Source organism: Prionailurus viverrinus, chromosome A2 (genome assembly GCF_022837055.1).
Source record: "Prionailurus viverrinus isolate Anna chromosome A2, UM_Priviv_1.0, whole genome shotgun sequence".
Taxonomy (NCBI): Eukaryota; Metazoa; Chordata; class Mammalia; order Carnivora; family Felidae; genus Prionailurus; species Prionailurus viverrinus.
In genome coordinates this window covers 119,696,371-119,712,709 of record NC_062562.1, presented here as the reverse complement: position 1 = coordinate 119,712,709, position 16,339 = coordinate 119,696,371, and the positions used below count along the sequence as shown (strand labels likewise).

Here is a 16,339-nt window from a genome sequence, read left to right as displayed (position 1 = left end):
GAGGGGAATGGAATCCTGAAAAACTTTAGATGTTACTGGAGGAACTTATAGTTAGTGATACATGTTTAAAGTTTTTAAGGATTATCATTTAGAAAAATAGAAAAGCGATCGATAGATTCCAAAGCCCACAGGAAAATAAAAAGGAACTTAGAAAACTTTTATCAGTTCAGCAGAAGGTAAGGGAGGAGGAAAAATAAATTCAAGGGAAAATGAAAGTAAGTACCAAAAATGTGCTAGAAATATGTCTAATCACAATAAATGTAAGCAAATTCACCTTTTTAGGAAAATTTTTAAATGTTTATTCATTTTTTGAGAGAGACAAAGCAGGGGAGGGGCAGAGAGAAAAGGAGACACAGAATCTGAAGCAGGCTCCAGGCTCTTAGCTGTCTGCACAGAACCCACTGGGGGGCTCAAACCCGTGAACCATGAGATCATGACCTAAGCCGAAGTCAGACATCTTGTGGCAGTCATATGCTGGGGAACTGACCTTGAGAAATGCCGCCACGGGATTCGTAGTGTCTGTGGATAATAGTAATTACTATCTTAACTGAGATAGGAACTGCAGGAGGAAGAAACAGTTTGGGGTCTGCGTGAGGAGAGAATGGGAAGATAGAAGTTGTTGGAACATGTGGAGCTCATTAGACCGGTGTATTTTGTTTGTTTTGTCTTGGTTTGGGAGATTTTTGAGCCTAGAGACTATTACAGTGCTGCCTTGAAGTGCCTGGCCTGGTGCTGTGTGCTGTAGTAGGAGTTCAGGAAGGTAGAATGGATATGTGAATTAGCTGAGATAAGTGTATTGATTTACCAATGAGTGGAATTGGAGATGAGATTTATTTTATAGGTGACGGCCCTGAGGCTCCAAGCCACTGATTTGCACAAAATAATACTGTTCGTGTCAGAACCGGAGCTTGAACTGAGGTCTACTGTGTTCACCTGTGCAGGCCATGCCTCTCTGAAGAGACCTGAATTGAGGGTGAAGTTCAGCTTGACCTCCATATGTCAGACTTGGTCTTCTTACCTCCTCGAGGCTACTTGCCTGCTTAGGGTAGAGCCTTTTTCTGATCTGCGTATATGCAAGGGGCTGCCTTTTTGTGGTTGGTCTGCCTTGACTTGTGACATTCTACAGTTCATACAAAGGCACCACCATTTCTCATGCCTGTAAGGGAAAGAGGAAATTAAATAACCGTAGCCTCTTGGCCTAAATTTGGCTTCGTAATTAGGCAGACCAGCAGCCCTCACTTTGTTCCCAAGTATTATCTTGGGATTATTGCCTTCTCTTATATCTTTGAGCCATTTCACTTCGCTTTACATCCTCTCGTTTTACACTCCCACCTTTCACCCCAACCGGTGCCAGGACCCTAGGCGGTGTCTCATTTTTATGAACATTGGCATGTGTGTATGTAACACATATAACATGTGGGGTTTTTTTTGCTACTACCATGTTTGTGGCTTAAGTTTAAATACCATTTATTATGGCTTTATCATCATTTGCTTCTTTTTTTAGCCTAAGCTTTTGGTTTAACCAATTCTTGATTGTAGGTCTTGTGCTTTGTTTAGTCTCGTGTTTTTTTTCAACTTAACTCCTAGATGATCTGTCAGCAGAATTTGTGCGTCCTTCCTGCCTTCGGGGAAGCAACCTGGCCTAGTGCAGTGAGCATACTATTGGGAATTGGAGGATCTTAATTTTACCTATTTGCCTAAACTGGGTATATTTGCTTATTGTGTATGAACTGTTATTTTTTAAATGGAGGTTATAAGACTAGTATGGCTTTCCTCAATTTTCTCTAGATAACTACATTAAGGGTTCATAAAAATCATTATAATTAGGGGTGCCTGGGTGGCTCAGTTGGCTAAGTGTCCACCTTAGGCTCAGGTCATGATCTCATGGTTTGTGAGTTCAAGCCCCACGTCAGGCTCTGTGCTGACAGCACGGAGCTTGTTTGGGATTCTCTCCTTTTCTCTCTGCCCCTGCCCCAACTTGCACGCGCACATTCTCTCTCTCAAAGTAAATAAATAAACAGTAAAAAAAGTTACCATCTTAACCATTTTTAGTATACAGTTCAGTAGTATTAAGTACATTCACATTTTTTGTGCAACAATTAACCATCTATCTCCGGAGCTCTTTTTATCTTGCAAAACTGAAATTATGTACTCATTAGATAGCAACTCCATATTTCTCTCCCCCCCAGCCCCTGACAATCACTATTTTACTTTCTAATTTTAATTTTTAAATTTTTTTTCTATTTCATCTTAGAGAAAGAGGGAGAGAGAGAGAGAGAGAGAGAGAGAGAATTCTAAGCAGGCTTCATGTTCCACATGGAGTCCAGTGCAAGACTTGATCTCATGACCTTGGGATCATGACCTGAGGTGAAATCAAGAGTCAGATGCTCCACTGACTGAGCCACCCAGGAGCCCCAACTTTCTGTCTTTATGTGAATTTGACCATCTGGGTACCTCATATAAATGGAATCGTGCGGTATTTGTCCTTTTTTGACTGGCTTATGTCACTTAGCATGATGTCCTCAAGGTTCATCCACGTTTAGCATGTGTGAGAATGTCTTTCCTTTTTAAGGCTGAATAATACCCCATTCTGTGTATACACCACATTTTGTTTACCCATTCATCCTTTGATGGACATTTGGATTGTCTCTACCTTTTGGCTGTTGTGAATATTGTGGCTATGAAAATTGGTATATAAATATCTCTTCGAGACCCTGCTTTTAGTTCTTTGGGATATATATATCCAGAAATGGAATTGCTAGACCATATGATGATTCTGTTTTTATTTTTGGGGGGAGCTACCGTACTGTTTTCCATAGAAGCTGCATCATTTTATATTCCCAGCAGCAGTGCTCAAGCATTCTAATTTCTCACATTCTCGCCAATACTTGTTATATGATTGGTTTTGCTTTAGAGTAGTCATCGTAATGGGTATGAAGTTTTCTTTGGTATTCTTACACAATAAATTCTGATTCATATATATTGAGCCTGAGTCTAGACTTGGAATGGCAAGTTGACTGTTGTCTTTGTACTTGACACACTGAACAAGTTACAGCCGTTGGCTGTTCATGTAGACAGGAGATAGGATGTATTAAACGGTAAGGAGGGAAGGCCGTCATCTATGATAGGGTGATGCACGTGACTTATTTTTTATTTAAAAAACAAGGGGCAAGAAATATTCCTTTTTGCTATGATTCGTTCTCATGAAACCAGATGAAGAGTTCTCCCTGCTTATATTGTCAACGTTCAGTAGTTGCCTTTATCACATACTTGGTCTCACAACACTTTGTAAGAGTTTTATTATGCAGGTTTTAGTACTTGAAGTCGACCACAAATATAATGAGTCTTTATTACTTCCTATAGGAGTGTTTTCCTACTCAATAAGGAAATAGGTCCAAACCCTGTGTAAACAGCAACATGTCCTTGATCCTTATGCAAATCTAGTTACTTTTCCTTAATGTTATGTTGTGCAGCATCAGAAATGGTTGCACCAAGATATGTAATAGCTGAAGACTTAGAAAGAATGAGAGTGGACTAAGTCCAGCTTACATTTAGAAGTGCCACTTCTTCAACGATGCCCACTCCACAGTTCGAGTCCAGATTCTCACAGGGACTCCCGCGTGGTTCCTAAAGATAATAATTCCTTGTTAGCTGAGTGGAGCTTTTTAGCTTCTCTTTAGTTTCTTGCTATCCGCAGTTTACTCCAGTTTGCCGTGAGGTTATCATCTTGCCTTTTCTTACTCCTTCTTATTCTCTACCCTCCTTCTCTCTCGCCCATCACTTCTTTTTACCTACCCCCAAAGTTGCAACAGTATATAGTCTATGCGGACAGTCAGCCCTCTGTAAATAGAGGGCAGCTGATCTTGGCGCTTGTTTTTCCTCTCAAGCAGGCTGGAGGGAGACAACCCCAGAGTCGTGGTGTGGGATGTGGCAGCCGTTGAATTACGCAGAATTTGGTTGTTGGCCTTGTTTTACTTTGTGACTGTTAATGCTGAATGCAAGGAGTGGATGCAAAATAGCAGATTCCTGTCAGAGAAAAATGTTGCAAATTACGCAACTCCTCAAGAAGGTAAAATAGAAGGACATTAAAGTTACGAGCTTATCTAACGAACAGACTTTTTTACTTGGCTTTTAGAAATGATTTTGAAAGCTGAAAGATACATTGTCTACAAAATGGAGTTTTTAAAATCACATTCTCCAAAGGCATTAAGTTAACTTTCTCCTTGGACACCAGGCATCAAGCTTTCAGAAGCCCAGAGTTTCATTGCGCTCCAACACCGTGCACCGTCTTCGTCTGGGGTGAATGTCGGGGAGCTGGTTTTTACAGCGATTTTCAAAATGAAAGCAAACCATTTTGTTCTGTTTACCCCACCCTTTAAAAACCCCACTGTGTCTGTCTGATGGCTTCCGTACTGCACTCACTGGTCCTTCTCAAGCCAGCCCAGCTCCATGCGGAACGTTCTGTTGCTCTTTCAGCATAAGCAGGTCTATTGTGATATTTATCTGAATTCAAACAAGGCTAATTAAAAGAGCTGCTGACAGTTGTTGTGATCTGACTTTGACTGCAGCTTGATGGTCATTATGGGTAAATAATGAACCAGGCCTGCAAATGTAGCAGCTGCCAACTTGGGATAGAAGAACGGCTATTGCTTCCAATTTAAGGATCTATCGACCGCTTCCCTTCTCCCTGCAGATCTTCTGCAGAAAACTAATGTTTTCTGCTGCTGTGTATTGTGGTTTCAGCTGTTTCAGATATAGCCTATAATTTCCTTCTTTAATATTTAACTTAGGACATTATTAGCTTTCAGAGTTAACAACTTTTCTATTTTGAAGAAGTTCAGCTTTGTCCTTACGCATGCTATCACTAGCTAACCAGCTGTGGTTTATTTATGTGTGTTTCATTTATATTATGCAGGAAACAGCTAGTCTTAGAAGAACAAGGTATAGCTTTATGAAGACGTTTCGAAATCCTGTGTAGATGTTTTGTTTTTGTTTTTTGTCTTTAGGAGCTAGATGCACGTCCCTTGCTTTATTTTCTTAAAGATAGACACCTGCTGCCACACCTCAGTTTTGCGTTTTGTTCACCTCACCACTGACTTCTGAAATACTTTGGTGCAAAGCTCTATCAATATGGAGAAACCTCAGTGACTTTCATTACCATGCGATATTGAATGTATCGTCACTCCATCATGAGCTTTTCCGTGTCCTGTTAGCAAGAAGGGACAGGTGCATTAAAAGTAAGAGAAAGGGCACCTTGTATTCATAGATTAATACACTTTACTGCAGATTTCCCACACTTGTAAAGTATAGCTTCTGGATTTCAAAGTCACATTCTAGAATTTAACACCAGCCAGTACTTAATGACACATCTGTAGCATTTGTTCACCTGCCACGGAAAAGGCTATCTGCATTATGTAAAGCACGAGGACACGGTGGCGCTTTGTGCATAATGCAGCAGAGCTTCGAGATCTTGCTGGGAGGAAATGATCCCAAACATGCCCCTGAAAGACAAGTCTTACTTTGAAAAATAATGATGAAAAATTGCTTCGTTCTCCCATGTATTTGTGTCTGTGTTTATTTCAGGAAAAACTAACTAAACTTTGTTTATCTGACTCTAGAATAGTGTTGAGAGTGTTTTTGCTTTTCTGTTTCCAGCATGGATGATGCCAGAAATAGTGTTAACAAGGGGTTATGTTATGCTGGCTTATGTTAAACCAGATCACCCCCTAACATGTGCAGAGCCATTCATCTGTGTCACCAAAACCCAAGAGAACATCTGACATGGACTCTGAAACAGAAACAGTGATCACTTACAAATCAAACATGGCACGCTCTAAACTGATTGTGCACGGCAATCTTTTCTAGAAAGGACAACTAATTGAACATGATAAAGTGTAAAGTTAATTAACACCCTTAAATTTGTTGATTACTTTCACGGGATTATATTGTTCGTTGAGTAGCAGCTTTCTGTCCCAGCTGTCGCCTTTTTCAGCGAATGTCGCTGGTAAACAATAGAGACACCATAACAAGTCGTAAATGGTCCCTGTGACAGCAGCCCCTTGTGAGGCTGCATCTGTAGAAAATGATTAGAACAATTGCATTTTAAAGACGGCTCACATTGCAGCCCAAGTCCCATTGGTCCTCTTCTTGATCTCTTTTGATGGCAGACTGGTTAAAACATTTAAGTTCTTTTGAGTAAATTAAGTGATTTACTACGTTTTGCTATATATCAATGAGAGCGCCTTGGTGGCAGGATTTTTGCAGTATCATAAACAAATATAATTTGAATGTACTTTTTTAGGTTTCTTCCCTCTCTAGATTTGACGGCCTCTTTCTGGTAGTTCTAGAATTGAAAATGATCTCCTTATTTGTGACTTGTAAATGGTTATTCTAAGTTATCAGCACTTGAGTAATGGACTTTCTATCATAATCCTTGGTTCAGCTTCTCAGTAAGGCTAAATTCCAAATTTCACTTCTTTGCTGTTTAGGCCAAAGACCTCGCGGTATTCAAGCTGAGTAGATTTACTTGTTGTTATATTTAAAATTTTTATAGCATTTGTGTGATAACCGTGTAAAATACCTTTCCAAAGTATTCTTCCATTTGAGCTTCAAGGTAAGTGTGGCAGGTGGTTTTATCAGCAATTTCAGATGGAGGAACCAAGATTGAGAGGTGTTCTAACTTCTCCAAGTGGGGCAGCCTTCAATTGTGACCTCGCTCCAGGTCTCTTAACTCAGAATACATGTTCTTCAGTTTTTTTGTGCCTTCCTAATAATGTCTGTATGCATGTACCCTTATTATGCTTCTGCACGTTTGTGCAGCAGTAAGTGAACGTACCATTGCCACATGTGGAGAACGGTTCTCCAAAGTTGAGCTTTTTTGATAAGCTAGAGAACATTGTCTTACTTAGTCTTAATTAGTATTCTCGGTTATTTTAGTAGCCATTGATTTCTTCTCTGCCTACCTCCTAAACAGACAATGAACATTTATCACACATGTGATATATGCTGGGTGCTAAGATTCAAACAGCGCTTGCCCATAAGAATCCTTACAAGACATACCAGAAAAATCACTGATGAGAGTAGTCTACATGCTTTATTACAAACATCACTAGAAATGTTATAAAAAAAAAATAGAGAAAGGGGATTATGGTCATGCATTGCTTCTTAGAGTGCACATGAGTTGAGTCTTGAAAGATAAACAGGAGTTAGCCAGGCAAAGGGAGGCAAGGGAATCTCATACAAGGGAGTCACCTAGGAAAGATGTGGATGCATAAAAGGAAAAAATCATTGCACATGCCAGCTACTGTAAATAGTTCAGTATGCATAGCATGATGGTTTTTGTTGCGGGGAGTAGATAGGAAACCAGAGAAGAGTCCAGTTAGAGTCCATTGACAAGAGAAGTAAAACTTCAAAAAATCAGAAACCATTTAAGGACAAAAAAGAGAAAGTTCATTGCTTCCCAGGACTCAGGACAGATACAGTGAGTTATGTAGTTCTTCTTTTTGGTGAACATGAACATGCGAATATTTCAGAAAGAAGAACTTTTACTTAGCAGAAAACAACAGTGAGGCGCTATGTAGAAATGCTGAGTGATAGTGAATAATGTCTTCAGCTGCTGGTTATGTTCATGTTGATGCATAATTTGAAACTTAAGCCTGTTTTGGTTCTCATAACAAAACTGCCAGACATTGGGACACAGGTAAACGTAAATATTAGGCTGAGGTGATTATTGTTAATGAGCTCTGTTGCAGGTGGGCTAAGATTAGAAAGAGATATAAAACAAGAATTGAATTCCTTTGAAAAAATTACTACCGCTTTTGTTGTGAAAATGTGACGAACATCGTCTATTGTTTCACTTACTGTCTCCTGATTGAAGTTCCAAATGTGAATTTTTTAAAACACGTAACTTGATGAGGCTCCTTTATTCCTCTCCCAAATAGTGTTTGCCAAGACCTCGAAGAAACTCAGACCCATATTTGAAATTTATTGTGAAATCTTATGGTTTCATTTTTGTATTCTTAATTCTGATTCTCAGTTTTCTGATTGTTTTCTTCTAATAAGCAAACTCACATTGGTTGTGAAGAGAGATAGGCTTTTATGTGTGTGTATTTAATTAGATAGTAGGCAGAACTCAGTGTCCGTGTATAAAACATACAAAATTATTTGCTCAGCTCATGTTTTTTTGTTGTTTTTTTTTTAATTTTTTTTAACGTTTATTTATTTTTGAGACAGAGAGAGACAGAGCATGAATGGGGGAGGGGCAGGGAGAGAGGGAGACACAGAATCGGAAGCAGGCTCCAGGCTCTGAGCCATCAGCCCAGAGCCTGACGCGGGGCTCGAACTCACGGACCGCAAGATCGTGACCTGAGCTGAAGTCGGACGCTTAACCGGCTGAGCCACCCAGGCACCCCGCTCAGCTCATGTTTTAAACTGCTCTGTTTGATTTGCAAACAGATTCAGGATACCTGTATTCTTATCAAAGCTTTCAAAGCCTACCCACAGTTGATGGCAAGACCGTTACTCTTTGAGAACAATTTGTTTCTTTTTCCACCCTTTCTCTTTCTGAGAACTCATTATTCTTTCAATGACAGAGGTCAAAAAATGGAAGAAAAGAGGGAATCAGGATTTGGTGGCGATTGTCCTCATCCATGACATTTGGTATATGATGCTACCTTTTGGCATTTATTTCTGAGTATATGTCCCTTTTCCCAAATTATGGTTTAGACCTTTTGAGGGCAAAGACGGTGTTTCATACCTACTGTGACCTTATATTCTGGACTTTCTGGAATAGTTGTATTTCAGATATTCTCCTAAGCCCATGGGATCGAGGAAATTGTTAAAGGCACCGAACAGTTAATTGCTGATGATACTTTTCTTCTTTGTACCTCCACGTGCCTATGTGTAGACCTCTCCTGTAGTATGCATCTGTCTTTTACTATTTATAATTGTTTGCCTTCTCTCTTCTCCCATCTCCATATACACGTACACACTCACCTCCACCACCACAAACACTAGGTTTCAAACTCCTTGAGGACAAGGATTGTTTCCTCTTATTCCCCAGGGTTTCCTCTTGTTCCCCACAGACAAATGGATCTCCAGTGGTCAGATTTTTTTATGTCAACCATAAGTAGGAGTGGAAGGAAAGAAAGCAGATAGTTTAGATAATGGAGACTTCCTGTGATGCCTTTGAGAGAGAGAAAAAGAGAGGCTGACTTTGAGACTTTGATTAGATTTAAAGTGTTTCTCCGCTCTAAGGTTGATCGAAATTAAAACAGTTTCCAAGAGAAGTGGTAGACGCCTGTCCCTTTAAAAACAGGGTGGTCCGGGCACCTATTTTGAATGGTTTGGGCCTTTGCCTTTTCATCTGTACAGATGAGTTCAGTCTTTCTGATTCTGGAGTCATGGGAAAAAAGCACTAGGGGCATCATCACAGGAAAGAGGCATCATCACAGGAAAGTGTTAGATAAAAGCATTAAAGACAACCACAAATATGTAGGCTTATTAGATTTAATTAATGTGGTTACACGAGAAAACTCATTTTCTAATTCGGAACCATTCATATATCGTATAAAATGACACGTGCCTTGGTTTTATGCATTAACATGATAAATGTGGTGGGAGGGTAGATATTTTGTGAACTTGGCAAGTTCAAATGATGGAATTTCAAAAGCTTAAAAGCAATTCAGTGATAATTTTATCTCATCATCTCCCTTTCTAGATGAAACAACTTAGGAGCATTTAATGACTTGCTAGAATGGCAGCTGCTTGGTCTGTAGTCGTTAGCCTCTTCTGTGTCTCTGGGAGAACAGTTACCACCCAGTACTGCGCTCAGTTGTTTCCTTGCTCTCCCCTCTGTCATTGCCTCCTCCTGTCTCTCTTTTTGAACAAATGCTCTGTTTGGTGATGGACCAGATACCGTGCATATGGGGTGAATAAGCCAGTAGAGCTACTGCCCTCATGGAGCCATGTGGGGAATATGGACCATGTGGGGAATATGGAGTTCATGTGGGGAATATGGACCAAAACCAGATAAATAGAATAAATTTATGAATAATTTAGAATAAATATGCCCTCATGGAGCCATGTGGGGAATATGGAGTTCATGTGGGGAATATGGACCAAAACCAGATAAATAGAAGAGTTAAAATAAATAGGTGGTAATAAATAGTGTGAATGAAATTAAAGCAGAAAAGGGGATCGAGAATGGTGGGGTGCCTTTTTCGATTGTCAGATTAAGTGGTCAGGTAAGGCCTCTCTGAAGAGGTAAATTTTGAGAAAAAAATCTGGATGCGGTGAAGGGAACAAGTGATGAATATCTAGGGGAAGAGCATTTTAGGCAAAGTGCATGTCTTTGAGATGGGAGTGTATTTGACTTGTTTCAGGAACAGTAGGAGTTCAGGATGGTGGGAAAGCACTGAGCGATGTAGACAATGGTATGAGATGAGATGGGAGAGGTGGCCAAGGGCTGCATCCTAGAGGGCCTTGTAGGGCTTTGTAGGACTTTGAATTTTATACCGAGAGTGATGGGAAGCATTAGGAGGCTTGAGAGTAGGAAAGAAACGTGAACTAGACTTATGTTTTAAAAGGTTCCCTTGGGGGCACCTGGGTGGCTCAGTTGGTTAAGCATCCAGCTCTGGATTTCGGCTCAGGTCATGATCTCACAGTTCGTGAGATCGATCCTTGCATCAGATTGTGTGCTGACAGCACGGGCCCTGCTTGGGATTCTCTCTCTCCCTCTCTGTCTCTCTGCCCCTTCCCCACTTGCATGCGCACGCACTGTTTCTCTCTCTCAAAATAAATAAACATTAAAAAAAAAAAATGGTTCCCTCTGGCTGCCCTATGGAGGGTAGACTATGGAGGCAAGAGCCGAAGGGAGAGCAAGTGGGAAGCTGTTGCAGTAATCCAGGTGAGACATGATGATGGCTCAGTCTAGGGTGGCAGTGATGGGTGAGGAGACAAGTGGCTGGATCACCCAGTGATGGGTGTAAATTCTTAGGAGCAAGGCACATACACTCATGTGTATGCATACACTCATGTGTAATTCTAGGACTTATCACAGGACCTGATTTTTTTTTTTAATTTTTTTTTTTTTAACGTTTATTTCTTTTTGAGACAGAGAGAGACAGAACGTGAATGGGGGGAGGGTCAGAGAGAGAGGGAGACACAGAATCGGAAGCAGGCTCCAGGCTCCGAGCTGTCAGCACAGAGCCCGACGCGGGGCTCGAATTCGTGAACCACAAGATCATGACCTGAGCTGAAGTCGGACACTTAACCGACTGAGCCACCCAGGCGCCCCAGGACCTGATTCTTAATAGGTTCTCAGTTTTGTTGAACGAGTGAAACAAATGCGGCATTTTTGTCACCTTCCCATATACCCTGCTGCCGCTGAAAGGTTTTACTAGAGGTCTGCGCTGTAATTTTAACATCACTGTCCGTGGACCACTTTAGTACTTCCTAACCTGGGCCAGCCTCCTTCCAGTGTTCATAGGTGTTGTCCAAACCCACTCATGTTTAGCCAGAGAGGCTAAAATTCTCCTAGAGAAGACAGCGACTAAGACGACCAGATAGGAAAGGACTTGAGGTATCATGTAGGTAAAGATAAAACTCCCACTCCACAAACCCATGGCATAAAGTAGTGAGGCCTGACATTCAAGTAGCATGCCGTATTTTACAGCATGTATGTGTTCATATATTCACAGCCACTCTGTGAAGAAGTTATTAATGCTTTTCCCACGTTATATGCTGAGAATCACACAGTCAGTGAATGGTACATCCCCTAAACCACATATTCCATCTCCAGATTTTTACTCTTTCTATGGACTTGTGAATTACTCTTTCTATGAATTTGTATGAATTTCTTATGAATTTATTTATCAAACAGCCATCTATTGAATGTATCATGCACTGTGGTAGATAATGGGAATGCTGACAGAAACAAGACCTCAGTGCTGATCTTGTGGGAGCTTGTAGTGTAATGGAGGCATCAGGTAAGAAAATCAAACGTTGTAATAAGGTGTTATAAATGCTGTAATAGAATTAAGCACAGGATATGTTTTGATTTCGTATACATAATTAGTAAAATGTAGGGTTAAAATAAATCCCTCTCCCAGTATTCTAGAAACTGCCTGAGTGTGTGTTCTATGTTTTTCCTATTCGGGGAAGTGGATTTGAATTAAAATGGCATGGCACTGTAATAAATTTATTGTTTATTATTGATAGACCTCAATTGCTGTACAATGTCTTCTGAAATCTGTAGGATGTCTTACATCCTTTAGAGTTCCACCTTCCTAGATATTATTTCCTAAGCTTAAAATGGTTACGTTTATTTTAGGATTACTTAGGTCTTAATTTTTTGCCTTCACGATGGGACTAGGCTTCATAGTGTCACACGCTTAACGGAATATGTAAGGAAAGACAGGGTTTGGTCCCAAGGAATGCCAAAGCTTTAGAATTGCCCAGGTTAGACCTTTACATTGGCATGTAGGTTATGCAAAAGTCCTAACAATTATGCCACCACAATGAGATGAGAGCAGAAATACCACAGACATCTGAGTTAGAAGATGAATTATTCTTTTGTGTGTGTGATCTTCTCGTGCTTAAGTAACTTATTTCTTCTTTTTGAAATATGTGTTTGAACAAGTGAGAAAGTACACCTGTCAAAAGATTAACCAGCTGAGAACCATTGTCAGCATTAATTTTCCTTTAATAAATGACTCTCTGAAGCTATTTAGCAATCCGTAATCTAGATACAAAGCTATTGACCTATGATGGATAGTGCTGGATTTGTTTGTAAGCTTTGACTTAAATCGTCTACTTAATTTTCCTAGGTCAGATCAACGGGATTAGGAATCAAGATGGTTATGTGGTTTGAATAAAAATGGCTATAGAAATTGAGCAAAATAATTGTAAAAGAGTAATGATCTACCACCTTGGTGAAGTAAATTAGAAACTAACAAAGTGACAGTCACTTAAACTTCAACATTATCAGAATGTTCAAAGGACACAGACTGGCTAATTAAAAGCATTTGTTATAATTGGGTTTTTGTACATAATCATTTCCGAAGTGTGTCTGAAAATACTGTGAAATAATGTAATTTAACCTTATGTGTGAGTATCCTCGGCTTTCCTAACATGTGGGCACTTCCTCTTCCACAGTTATTTGGCTAACATAATGCTGACCTCTTTTGCTTTTGATAATTAGTTAAAATAGCATAAACTGTAATAGAAAGGCTGCTTGATCTGGCAATAGCAAAATATTCACAATTTCAATGAAAGAGGAATCTCTTCACTTGGGGTTTTTATATATAAAAACGGTGTATTTCATTGACTAAATTAAACTAAAAAGTAGGCCATTATTTGTAGTTATCGATTCTAATGGCCAGATTTGATAAATAGACAATGATGGTTTCTTTATTCCTAGCCACACTGTAAAATCAAGTGTAAAGGCAAAAACTGTACTAGCTTTCTTCCACACACTTTCCTGGTTTTGGCCAATAAAACCCAACTTGAAAATTATGAATTAAAATTTTTTTAATACTAAAAGCAGCAATAATACTCTTGGTTTTCTTTTATAGCTGATAAAACGTTAGATGAATGAAGCTTCCCCTCCTTTTTTTTTAGGGACAAGTCTAGGGCATGTTTTGTGTGCTAACCAATCATTTCAATCAATGACCATGCATCAGACCTTTCTTTCTTTTTTTTTTTTTTTAATTTTTTTTTCAACGTTTATTTATTTTTTTTGGGACAGAGAGAGACAGAGCATGAATGGGGGAAGGGCAGAGAGAGAGGGAGACACAGAATTGGAAACGGGCTCCAGGCTCTGAGCCATCAGCCCAGAGCCTGAAGTGGGGCTCGAACTCACGGAACGCGAGATCGTGACCTGGCTGAAGTCGGACGCTTAACCGACTGCGCCACCCAGGCGCCCCAACATCAGACCTTTCTAAAGAGCTAGGAAGGAGTAGCCCAGCCACAGCTCATTTCTTCTCCCTGCTCATATCACTAGGAATGAATTGCCCAAACGGTGTATAGGAGGAGGGAAAAGAAAAATCAAATAATACTGGAAAGTGCACATCAGAATTACCGGTCTAAATAAGCGACTGTTTTAACTTAAAAAAAGACTCTTACCATCTGAAATGCCTGCTTGTGTGCGGGAGAAAGAGCCAGGTCTTCCTCTTTGTAGATCTCATCGGTAGATAGCATGTGGGGAGCAAGCAAATGGACTAAAGACACCCAAATCCCCAGAATAGCAGATCCCTCTGGCTCTTCTTGTGCTGGTCAGGGCACAAGGGCCTTTTTCATATACTTTCTATTGCTTGAATAGGTTTCTTAGAATAAAAGATGCATGAGAAGGACAGATTCCATATGTTTTCACTCCTATGTGGATCCTGAGAAACTTAACAGAAAACCGTGGGTGAGGGGAAGAAAAAAAATGGTTAGAGAGGGAGGAGCCAAAACATAAGAGACTCCTAAAAACTGAGAACAAACTGAGAGTTTATGGGGGGTGGGAGGGTGGGGTGGGTGGGTGATGGGTATTGAGGAGGGCACCTGTTGGGATGAGCACTGGGTGTTGTATGGAAACCAATTTGACAATAAATTTCATAATAAAAAAAAAAAGAAAAAGAAAAATAATTTTCTTATAAAAAAAAGAATAAAAGATGCATGTGAATAATAAAATGCACATTTCAAATTACAGTATGTCTCGTGCTATGATTATGCCAGATACTTGAGATGAATTGAGAATAAGAGTTTGAATCTGTGTGTTCTTTTGGGTTATTATTAAACTCCACAATACTTGATTTTTAAAATATTCCAGGAGAGGGGCTAGCTCGGCCAGTAGAACATGCAACTCATGATCTCAGGGTCATGAGTCAAAGCCCCACATTCGGTGTAGAGCTTACTTAAAAAAATATATGTATATGTATATGATAACACACACACACACACACACACACACACACACACTCACACACACGCACACACACGCACACACACACACACGCACACACACACATCCCAGGAGAGATTTAGGGCATCTTATATACGCCTGACATAAATACAGTTTGGAGGCAAGGTGTTTTCATTTGTTTTGGGGCTTTTCTCTAGTTTTACTATCTACCTAAACACTTGAAGAAATGTCTCCTTTTGTTCTGTCCCTTTACCCCCAACCTATTCAGGTGTGGGAGCTGCTCGGTCTAGGAACCTCACATTTATGGTGGGAGGAGTCGAAGATGAATTTGCTGCTGCCCAGGAGTTGCTGGGGTGCATGGGCTCCAATGTGGTGTATTGTGGAGCTGTTGGGACCGGGCAGGTAACATTTTCACATTAATGACCCTGACTTGATGATATAAAATTGGCTAAGGTTCATTTGTCTTTCCTGACCATACTATTATTCCAACCCCACTCTGTTCAATCTGTGGATTCTTTGTTTGCTCAGATTTTCTCAAATTAATTTGGAATAAATTAGTTTTCCATCATTCCTGCTGGAATTAAGCAGACATCAGCCAATTAACTTATTAAAGATACTGAAAATTTCATCATTCACATTCTGATATATCATCCTACTGACCACAGAAATCATCCTTAAAAGTGCTTCCATAGGAAGTGCTCATGGTGTCTCAGTTGCTGTTTTCCTCCATCTAATTATGTACTGCAGCTCTGTTTGTAATATAGTCAGGAAGAAGTAATCTGTGCACTTTTATCTTTTTCTTGAAAAACGAATCATTTTCGGGGCACCTGGGTGGCTCAGTTGGTTAAGTGTCTGACTTTGGCTCAGGTTATGATCTCACGGTCTGTGGGTTCCAGCCCTGTGTCGGGCTCTGTGCTGACAGCTCAGAGCCTGGAGCCTGCTTCGGATTCTGTATCTCCCTCTCTCTCTGCCCCTCCCCTGCTCCTGCTCTGTCTCTCTCTGTCTCTCAAAACTGAATAAACGTTAATTTTTTTTTTTTAAAGAAAAGCAAATATTTTCATTTAGAAATATATCAGTTCTCTAATCAGATAGAGGTGAATGGCAACCCTGAACTCAGAAATCAAACTAGTTATCCCCCTATCACCACCACCACACGCATTCTCCCTCAATCTCCCCTCCTCTTAATGCTTGGTCCTGGTCGCTGGCACCCTCTTTATCTTATTCGAGACTTTGGTATTGTCTCAGATATACCTATTGTCTCCATTCTCTTATCCAGTCTCCAGGTTCTACTGATTTTTGCTTCACTGTCTCTCCTTGTTGGCAGTCTTGTCCATCCCTCACATTACCTGATCCATTCTTCTCCCCTTGTCTCCTACCTTGCGTACTGCTAGAAAGCCTGGATGCCAGGTTTACCACTCTGCCAACACTGTAACC

The 16,339-nt window shown here is 40.2% G+C and overlaps 1 protein-coding gene across 1 annotated transcript in view; it reads left to right on the top strand.

Annotated features, from left to right (window-relative positions):
• HIBADH (3-hydroxyisobutyrate dehydrogenase) overlaps positions 1-16,339 on the top strand; it is a 111,579-nt gene that overhangs the window by 80,716 nt on the left and 14,524 nt on the right. Inside the window, exon 5 of the mRNA XM_047849608.1 lies at positions 15,174-15,307. Within this exon, the coding sequence (XP_047705564.1) occupies positions 15,174-15,307 (134 nt within the window). The remainder of the gene's footprint in view (positions 1-15,173; positions 15,308-16,339) is intronic.